General features: G+C 42.3%; 2 protein-coding genes across 2 annotated transcripts; both read left to right on the top strand.

Annotated features, from left to right (window-relative positions):
• Window positions 1-4911: 4911 nt before the first annotated feature.
• On the top strand, window positions 4912-6229 carry LOC106939297 (trace amine-associated receptor 3-like). Its single transcript, XM_015021661.1, has 2 exons — window positions 4912-5084; window positions 5419-6229. Exons 1-2 carry the CDS (start codon window positions 4912-4914, stop codon window positions 6227-6229), a joined length of 984 nt encoding a protein of 327 aa, XP_014877147.1.
• Window positions 6230-8793: 2564 nt separating this feature from the next.
• Window positions 8794-9890, top strand: LOC106939302 (trace amine-associated receptor 13c-like). Its single transcript, XM_015021665.1, has 2 exons — window positions 8794-8966; window positions 9077-9890. The coding sequence occupies exons 1-2, from the start codon at window positions 8794-8796 to the stop codon at window positions 9888-9890; spliced, it is 987 nt and encodes a 328-aa protein (XP_014877151.1).
• The last annotated feature ends 412 nt before the right edge of the window (window positions 9891-10302 follow it).

The following is a 10302-nucleotide window of genomic DNA, read 5'->3' as shown; positions in this document are numbered from 1 at the left end:
GGGACATAGCTCGTCATTTCAGCATACCATCTTCTAGTGCTATGGTTAAGAAAGAGCTTTATGCACCATACTTGACAAGCAGTGGCATCTAAAGTGTTCCAGAATCAATGGAGGATTCTCGCTTGAAAGTTGAGGCTTTTGATGAAGATGACACGGTGGTTTCCACAAGAAAGGAGTTCTCAGTCACCATCCAATAATGTGACTCCTAAAGTTAGTAGGTTGGAAGAAAAACCTACTATATTACCACAATATGATCTCTTTTCAGCAGAATCATCTGCTTGGTCAAGAATGGAGGCTCGGTTGAGGGTTCGTCTCACTTGCCTTCAGCTGGAAAAAGATTGTGAATGGGAATTTCAGCTTCACAGAGAACTGGAATTAAAGAAGCTTGAAGCAGAGACTGCTATTAGGATGTGGGAGCTCGAGCTAAAGGCTGGTCCAGGCCCTCTGGTTGAGTCACAATTAATTGTATCTCCAGCCTCACAAAAAAACATTCCTTTGGTTCCTGTTTTTTGTGAATCCGAGGTTGAAAGCTACTTTGGAGTTTTTGAAAGGATTGCCTTGGCATTAAACTGGCCATGCCAGGTGTGGGTAGTACTGGTGCAGTGTATGCTAACAGGTAAAGCTCAGGAACCCTACGCTTCGCTTTTCATGGAGGAAGATTTATAATACTTATGTTTTATAAATCTGCAGTCTTGCAGGCATACGAGTTGGTGTTGGAGGCTTATAGGCAGTGTTTTCATGCACTTGTGACCAATATGGCCCCAAACTTTGTTCTTGGTACAAGGGGGAGCAAACAACTCAAAAACCCAAATAGCAAAACAATCAAATTTTAAATATTTTATTTACAAAGAAAGTAACTTTTAATAATGACAATAAAAACAGTCCTTTTCTTCTCAATAAAATCCAAAGTTCAGTAATTGTCCTTAAAAGAAAGTCACCAATCCGAGGCCATCAGTTGGGTTCCACTTATTACGCTGCTCCAGGTGAAGGCGATCCACCTGCCGGGTGCTCACTTGCCGATCCCGAGCTGACTCTGCGACGCTCCAGCTCTGTTCCGCTCTTCGGCGTGCCACGCCCCTTTTCAGACCGATCCAGCTAAAAGAAAGAAGCAGGGAAAGCGCCAGCATCCCCGCACCAAGACACCATTGAGAGACGTATTTCCTGCCAATACTCTCTGATCGAGACGGAGCGTTACTTACAGGCGCGGGCAGCGGTTCCCCTCTGCCCTGTTCCTCTGTACTGGGCCGTCGGTTCACCTCGGTGTTCTGCGCCTGGCGTGCGGATTCCGTCCGCCCCTCGCTCGGCAGCGTATCCATCTCTGTCACTTACAGGATCAGTCTTTCCACTTCTCCTTCCATCCAGGCTCCTTTTATTCTGGCTTCAATCAGCCTCTGCTGACACCTGAGCGCACTGATTACGGGACGCAATCAGTGCGCTCCTCCTCCTCAAACGGCCGCCTTCAGCCCAGTGTGTTTGGGTTGTTAAAGAGGAAAACAAAAACAATCCAAACATGTAAAGCACAACAAAAAAGGAAAAGAAAAGAATCATATTTTCCCCTGTGCAACACACTTAGAAAGACCATGAGCCAAATTTGTGTTGACTTTGCACAGGATAAAGGGTTGTTTTTTGATCGATGGTGTGAAGCATGTGAAATTAAAGATCAAGCTTCCCTTCGAGAACTAATCTTGCTTGAAGAGTTTTAAAACGATGTACCTGTGTACCAGTTTACCTTAATGAACAAAAAAGTTGACACCTCACAGCCAGCTGCCTTTCTGGCCAGTGAGTTCTCTTTGATACATAAGTTGTCTTTTAGTTTGTGTGATCCTTCTGCACACCATCGATCCACTCAGAAGGCTGTTGCCTTGTGACAAGAAGTCTACTTTTAATTCAAGTAACATTGTGAGAGGGGTTGGGATGTGCCGTTTGCCTGCGCCCTTTCATCATGAAACCCGTTTAGTTTCTGGAGTCTTCCCAGTTGCTGTGTGTCAGTGTTTCCCCGTTAATTGTGTTCACTTTATAATGGGCAATGACATAGCAGGAGAAAAGGTTTACCCTGTTTGTGAGGTGGAGGATGTTCCAGTTCCTAGTTCAGAAACAGATGTAGCTGAGACATCTGGTTCTCAGCTACATCCAAATGAAAGAGACATTTTGGAAAAACAAAGTTTAAAGCCCAATTTTGTTGATCATTATTATTATTATTATTTGTAAAAACAATATAAAAGGAAAGCCATCCAAGTGGGTGAATGCTTTTTACTGGACTGGTTTTCAATTCATATTATAAATAAATGCTTCGAGGACTTTTAACACGTGGAAGAAGGTTTTATTTACTTACACAGTTGAATATTTTTCTACAGTATATTGGCCTTACTGGAGCCAGGCTGGAATATCTTCAGTGTCACAATGTGTTTAATTGCTTTTCTAAACCAGGGATAAAATATGGTGTAAATTAAAGGGTTAAGACAAGAGCTAATGCAGAAAAGACACAGCGCAGCAGCAGACGTGTTAAATGAGACATCACCTCCTAGAGCAGCACAGTAAAATGGACAGAAACATATCAGAAACACAATGACTAAAATACCAAGAGTCCTGGCTGCTTTCAGCTCGGATTTTCCTACTGTTGCTGAACGCTGCAGGGACACAGCTGTAACAGTGGAGCGGATGGCTCGAGCCTGAAAAACGGCCACTACAAACACTCTGCTGTAGAGAACTATGATGACTGTAACTGGAGTGATAAAAGCTACAATAAGATCTAAAACTGCGGCACTGAAGTCAATTAAAACCAAACTCTCTCCATGACAAGAAGCCTTTTTTCCACTGAAGCCATCCTTCACAAATGTAATGCTGTAGCAAGCTGAATAAATCCAGCACAGACTGATGCACAGTCGTATTCTTGCCACAGTGATTCTCCTGTGATAATGCAGAGGGTAACATATAGCTACATAGCGGTCAGCTGATAACAGTACAACATTTACAATTGAGACACAGGCAATCATACTGACAATGTGTATGTACAGTAAACACATGACATCACCAAGAAGCCAGCAGGATGTTAGTCTGCTACCTTCACCTGGAAAAACAACAAGGCCCACCAAGAAGTCTGATATGGCCAGAGACAGAAGCAGGAAGTTGGTGGTTTTGTGAAGCTGCCTGGGGAGGAAATTAGAATAATAAACAAAAGCACTGAAAGGTGTAAAAGTGACCAAGTAAAACTAATATCTGTCTACAGTTTGTATGCATTGTTTAATTTTAATCAATAAAATCATGACAAACAGTTGCTGCTTTCCTGTTGGGAAAATCATCATCATACAAAGGAAAATATATGTTCCCTTGCCTGAAATGGGAGACTGAAATGATAACAAGTAGATTGAGAGTCACAGAAAACACACAGCTGAAAGAGAGAACAGACTGCAGAAACACAGCTTTGAGCCATGGAACTGCTGGTTTTCTACAGGAGGTGTTGAGTTGTGGAAAGCAAAGTTCTTCATCATGAACCTCCATCATCAGAGACCATGAAAGATCAGAGCCGAGACAGCTCTGTGATTGTAGCTCCTCTTTATGTCACTTTATTTCTTTCTGGCAAACTGATCACAACAACAGCTCCTCCCTACCTACCTCATCCATAGCAACTTGGCAACGTCACGTGAACAGTGTGTCTGTGGCTTCTCACTTGATCTTCTTGTTAAGTTTTACTGAACAATTTCGCTCTTGTTAGAATGTTTCAGTTTGCTAAGACTAGAAAACTGAAAGCTTAAAGGGGATTTTAAAATCTTAATGAATACCAATATTTCTATCCAACTGACATTATTACATATTAATATTTTCATGCAATATTTTCTTCATGACATTGAACTCTTTGGCCAATGAACACGATATACATGCCTAGCCCACACTCCCAACACCACTGCTGCTGTCCACCCACTCTTCCCTCTTCCTCCCCATTGTCCTCCATCCCCATGTGATTCTCACATGCACACCTCCTTCCATCCTCTTCTACTCGGTGACCTTTAATACCCTTCAGCAGGTCACCTCAAATCACTATGGCAGATGTTAGAAGACAGCTGGTGAGGCTCCAGCCTGAAAAAACTGCAGGCCCTGATGGTGTGAGCCTGAGGACGATCAAAGCCTGTGTCATCCAGATCTACAATATTGCAGCCTAAGTCAGCATGACCAAATTGCGAGGAAATCTTGGCCCAATCATAATGAAGTGCCTCCGATCGTTGGACAGCATCCCTTTTCCAGTGTCCTGGCCAACACACACTGTCTTCAAAGTTTACATTATCATATACCTATTTTCCTGATATAGGCATGTTTATGTCACGGTGGCTGTGTGTCTGCTAATGCATCGGGAATCCATATGTGAAACTTGGTTTTTGAACTCAGTGTCCCTTTGAGTCCTCATGATCAGACACTACGATACCATTACAGACAAGGGTTTTTCCATTTCTCAACTGTTGAGGTTTTAATAAGAGCCACATTTGTTTGTGTAGGCAGAACAGAAATGTGCTCAGAAGAAAATCCTGAATGATCACGATCGACCATCACTTTATTGTGTGGTGAAACAATAAAGTATGATCAACTCAAGGGACTGGGGCTGAACAGCTGTGTTGACATAAGAAAACCACTAATCAGTGAGACTAACCCGAGAAAAGGCTTTAGTTTGCAAGCAAGCATGAAGATTGGATTATGAGCTATGTAAGAAGGTCATGTAGTCTGATGAGTCCATAATGACCCTGTTTCAGAGTGATGGGTGCAATAATGAAGATGGTTGAATGGTATACAAGATTAAGACAGGAAGACATCAGTGTCCAATAGAAGGGAGGTAGCAAAGGGGAGGAGTGAGCAGGTAGGAGGCATAAAATCAAGAATTGTTTGGAAAAAAGCCACAGCTTGAGCTCCTCTCTGACTTCAAAGATGGACATGCAGGTTGGAGGTGACCTCTGCTTCCCACATCTCTTCAACACCTCCTGCAAGAAACCTATATCTTCTTGGACTGAAACTGTGCTCCTTCGCACCGTACTGTCCTTCATCTCTCTGCTCACTGTGGCTCTCAACCTGCTCGTCATCATCTCTGTCTCTCACTTCAGGCACAGATAGATTCCTTGATCACATTTTCTGCTTTGGTTTCATTCTTTTTACAACTGTGCATTTGTACAGAAAATGGCATTTGGTTGTAATGAGAAGAACAGGGGATGATAGCATTTCTAATCGTATTTCTAAACCTGAATATGTCTCATTTTCACCCTTGTGTGTTTGAGGACTGAGGCAAACGTAGAGGACTATGGCAAATGATACAAGTTGTACGTGTGTGGGGTCGGTTGGACCCCATTTCTACATACTAGGGTTAACTTGAACAAAACAGCGACAAATAATTAAAATTTGTAGAGTGTGTTGTAACGAAGTGTTTCTGTCTCCTTGCAGGAAGCTCCACACACCCACTAACATCCTCCTCCTCTCTCTGGCTGTGTCAGATTTCCTTGTGGGGCTCCTGTTGATGCCGGGTGAAATCATGCGGAACACAGCCTGTTGGTTTTTTGGCGACCTCATGTGTTCCTTGTATAATTACATATCATACATCGTCACCTCTGCTTCAGTTGGCGACATGGTGCTCATATCAGTGGACCGCTACGTGGCGATTTGTGACCCCCTTCATTACTCCACCACAGTCACAGAGAGAAAAGTTAAAGTCTGCGTGTGTCTCTGCTGGCTCAGCTCTGCTCTGTACAGCAGCGTCATTGTGAAGGCTGACTTAACTCAGCCGGGGCAACATAACTCCTGCTATGGGGAATGTGTGATTGTGGTTGACTACATTTTGGGAACGTTTGACCTTGTTGTTACATTTATTGCTCCAGTTGCAGTCATCATTGTGCTGTACATGAGGGTGTTTGTGGTGGCCGTCTCTCAGGCCCGTGCCATGCGCTCTCAGGTCGCGGCTGTTTCCCTTCAGCTCTCGGTTAGTCTGACGAGGAAATCTGAGCTAAAAGCAGCCTGGACCCTGGGGGTTCTGATGGTGGTGTTCCTCATATGTTTCTGTCCGTATTACTGTGTCACCCTTGCAGGTGATGACATTATCAACTCGTCTGCGTCCTATGTGATATTTCTGTTTTATTTCAACTCTAGTCTGAACCCAGTGATTTATGCGTTGTTTTATCCCTGGTTCAGGAGAGCTACCAAACTCATCATCACTTTTCAGATACTGCAGCCCGGCTCCTGTGAGGCCAACATACAGTAAATTATGACGACAGTTTCATAACTAACACGAAAGGAATAATTTAAAACTAGACGTCGTTGGGAGTTTTCCACATCCGTAATTGGCAGACGGCAGCTTGTTAAATTCGTTTTGTTGTTGCATTTCCACCTTGTGATTTGGATGTTTTTTAAAGACATTCTGGCCTTTAGAATCACCAAACAAAAATTATTCAGATTAAAGGTGTTTTACAAATGCTTTGTCTTGTGTTTTCTGATCTGCTGGGTCTGAAATACAAGCAGGCCAGGACAGTGTCTGTCTTGCTCTTTAGAAATCTCTTTGGTATCACAGCAGACTGCCTAAATATATATATATATATTTCTTATACAATATGACCCTTGATAATGTGCAGTTTTAAAGGTAACAGCTGTTGCTCTAATTACCAAGTGAACATAAGGTTATGCATTAATACTGCTGTCACAGAGGTGGAAGGTACATAAAGCTGCATTGATACACGTAGCCTAATTTGACATTTTTTGCTCCATGATTTGTCATATTTGACATCCTGAGTGGATGATAACACAGCTCCAATGTGTGATGGCCCATTAAAGATATACATATGGTAGAAAAAACCAGGTACTTTAGACAAGGTAAAAGGACGAGATAATTTGAAGTGAGGTTCTGTGATGGTAGCAGTTCCCCTACTTGTGGTAGATCTATGCCATGTTACAGTGAATTTATAAAAGACGTGAAACAATCCCTGGAGCAGTGGAAGGCTAACAGCTAATCAGACAAACTGTCTGTTTTAGCTGACTCTTGAAGTTTAAAACAACTAAAATTGTGAAGGTTCTTAACTGTAGCATATATGTCATATTGACACAGTCACCTTCCTAAATTAATGGCATGGGTAAATTTTTGCCAAAAGATGATTTAGGCAAAACAAACAACAACAAAAAAAGACATATGCTAATATTTTAGGAAGATGACGAGATGTTAGCCATCTACACTTTCACAAGAGACTGCTAAGTGTGTCACTGTTTGAATGGTGTTTGCTATATTAAAAAAATTGCACTGCCTGAGGCTGGCACATTGTCAGTCCAGCATATCAATCCTTTCAGCTGATTGCCAGCTTGTAGGATTGTTTTGTATAGTTTCCAAACGACTATGAGACTTGGAAAAACACAGGAACATACTACACTCAGTCTTGGTACATGGATGTTAGCTTGTTGTGAAAAGTTAAAGGTTTACTATAAGATATGGAGAAGACTGACAGCATGGATTGAAATAGTCAGCAGAATGACAACAATTGAAAAACCTGACAAACTTAAGAAATGTAATTTCTGCTGACAAACCACAGCTCACATGTATGAACATTTTCATTTTAAGAGGTTTTATATGGCTAAACTCTGCTGACAACCTCAAAAGCTTCTTCTGCAAGTTTGAAAAACGGCTAATTACACCATTCACCTCCTGTTAACACCAAGGATTAGTGAGAAATTTGTTAACAGATTCAGAAGATCACGAAAGGCCCAGGATGATGGTATTTTATCATTCTTCCTGGAAGCCTGCACTCAGGCCACCATATTCATCCAGATCTTTAACATGTCTCTGGAGCTATGTGAGGTTACCTCCTACTTCAAACCTTTCACCATCATCCAGGTCACCAAGAAACACCCCATAGCAAGATGAAATTAAGACATTTCACAATGATGGCTGTGATCATGAAATCCTTTGGGCAACTGGTGTTGAGGCATATGACAAACAGCACACTGTCTCCACCCACACTGTCTGCCCTCACCATCCTCAACAACACTGTTTAAAGTGAATCGCTTCCAGTTCCTAGGAATCACCATTTCTCAGGTGAGTCTCACACATAGACACTGTTCGGAGGAAGACCCAGTAAAGACCGGGTACAACCCGAGGCAGCTCAAGTAGTACAACCTGCTGAAGGAGCTGCTGGTGATCTTCTACACTGGCTTTATTCTATTAGCCTGTCCAGTGCGCGGCCATCACTCCGTCTTTTCACAAAACAGGAAAGGCCTGAACTTCAACAAACAATTAGGTCTGCAGAGAGGATCACTTGGGGTGACCTTCCCTCCATTCCAGACTTGTACGGGTCCAGGGTCAGGATAAGGCCAGCCGATATCACTGCAGAAACCACACATTCTTGATCTCTAGACTATATTCAACATAATCTTCTTCTGCAACCGCTGTGCCTCCTTTGAGGTGAAAGTAAATGCTTCTTTTTAAATTGGAGTCAATACAGCTCCTGGGCTGTTCTGTGCAATTACAGCTAAAAAAATAGTCAAGTTTCTAGTGTTCATGTATAATGCCAGACAAGGTGTACACATATAGGTGTTGCTGCCAGTGAGAAAAGAATCCTAAAAGGAAAGACACAGACAGACTGAAGTGACAGGTCTTAACATCAATGTTTGTCGTTGCATCTAATGATCTGCAAATATTAGAAAACTATTCACTAATACTGACAAACAGAGCAAAATACACAATGGGAGAGAGGTTGAAGGGAAAAAAAAGGGAGGAGTTACAAGCTGACATTCATCAGGTATATAGTTGGATTTTGCAGCTGATTGTTTTGCACACCTCTGAAGATGGAGCAAGAGACTGGAGAAGAGCTCTGCTTTCCAAAGTTAACCAACGCCTCCTGCAGGAAGCCTGGATGGACCTGGACTGAAGCCGTGCTCCCTCAAATCATGCTGTCTTCTATTTCTTTGCTGACAGCATCTCTCAACCTGCTCGTCATCATCTCCGTCTCCCATTTCAAGTAGCAATTCAATCTTGTTTTGTTTGAATTATTTTTGCTGTTTGTACATAGCTGTGTTATTGTAAAACCAGCATTTATTGATTTGATATTGATTTTCTGTCTCTCTCCAGGCAGCTTCACACGCCCACTAACACCATCCTCCTCTCGCTGGCTGTCTCAGACTTCCTCCTGGGTCTCCTGCTGATGCCTGCAGAAATCATCCGAAACACCGGCTGCTGGTTTCTCGGCGATCTCGCTTGTTCTCTGTATAACTCTCTGTCCTTTGTCATCACCTCTGCTTCAGTCGGAGACATGGTCCTCATATCAGTTGACCGCTATGTGGCTATCTGTGACCCTCTGCGTTATCCCACCAGAGTCACAGACACAAGAGTTAAAGCTGTTGTCTGTCTGTGTTGGCTTTGTTCTGTTATCTACGGCTGTCTTGTGGTATTAGATGACTTAGTAAAGCCGGGCAGGCATAAATCATGCGTGGGAGACTGTCTAATTTCTGTTGACTTTATCGCAGGAACTGTTGACCTCATTGTGAGTTTTGCCGTTCCAGTTGCAGTCATCATAGTGCTGTACATGAGGGTGTTTGTTGCGGCCGTGTCTCAGGCCCGCGCCTTGCGCTCTCACGTCACGGCCGTCACTCTGCAGCTTTCAGTGAATATGACGAAGAAATCTGAGCTGAAAGCAGCCAGGACTCTTGGTGTTCTCGTGGTGGTTTTTCTAATATGTTACTGTCCGTATTATTGTGTCTCCCTCACAGGAGAGGATCTGCTCAGTGACACCTACGCGTCATATTCACTCTTCCTGTTTTATTTCAACTCCACTCTGAACCCTGTGATCTATGCACTTTTCTATCCCTGGTTTAGAAAAGCAGTAAAGCTCATTGTCACTTTCCAAATTTTGCTTCCTGGCTCTTGTGACTCTAATGTATTGTAAAATACCCAGAAATGACTATAATAATAACAATAACACTGTTCTAAAAATCCTTTAGAAAGGTTAGAAGCGTGGCACATCCTGAATAAAAAGAGCTGAAATACATTTTATCACGTTTACAACTAGGAGTCAATGATTTCCAATGAAGTTGTCTCACTTGTTTTTGGCACCTGTAGTTTTTATTATTTTTTTAATTTTATTTCAGAAGTATGAAGAAATAAGACATCACTCCTTTATGTTTCTCAATATCCTTTGAGAAATGTCTTGTATCTCATAAATATTGAAAGTGTATGGTAGTGCAACTATGACATATAAACTATGTATAAGCATTCCTGTTAAAGTAATGAAGACATGATTTCAAACATCAAAGTACAGTCATGCCTCAGTATGATGACAGGATCAATGAGTCGCACAT

Source organism: Poecilia latipinna, unplaced genomic scaffold (assembly GCF_001443285.1).
Source record: "Poecilia latipinna isolate Pla-1442-1.1 unplaced genomic scaffold, P_latipinna-1.0 Scaffold2824, whole genome shotgun sequence".
Taxonomy (NCBI): Eukaryota; Metazoa; Chordata; class Actinopteri; order Cyprinodontiformes; family Poeciliidae; genus Poecilia; species Poecilia latipinna.
This window is presented reverse-complemented; position numbering and strand designations above follow the sequence as displayed.

Coding starts and splice junctions, on each gene's coding strand:
- LOC106939297 (XM_015021661.1), top strand. CDS start 4,912: ATGGACATGCAGGTTGGAGGTGACCTCTGCTTCCCACATCTCTTCAAC. Junction 5,085..5,418: donor ATCTCTGTCTCTCACTTCAG/GCACAGATAGAT, acceptor GTCTCCTTGCAG/GAAGCTCCACACACCCACTA.
- LOC106939302 (XM_015021665.1), top strand. CDS start 8,794: ATGGAGCAAGAGACTGGAGAAGAGCTCTGCTTTCCAAAGTTAACCAAC. Junction 8,967..9,076: donor ATCTCCGTCTCCCATTTCAA/GTAGCAATTCAA, acceptor GTCTCTCTCCAG/GCAGCTTCACACGCCCACTA.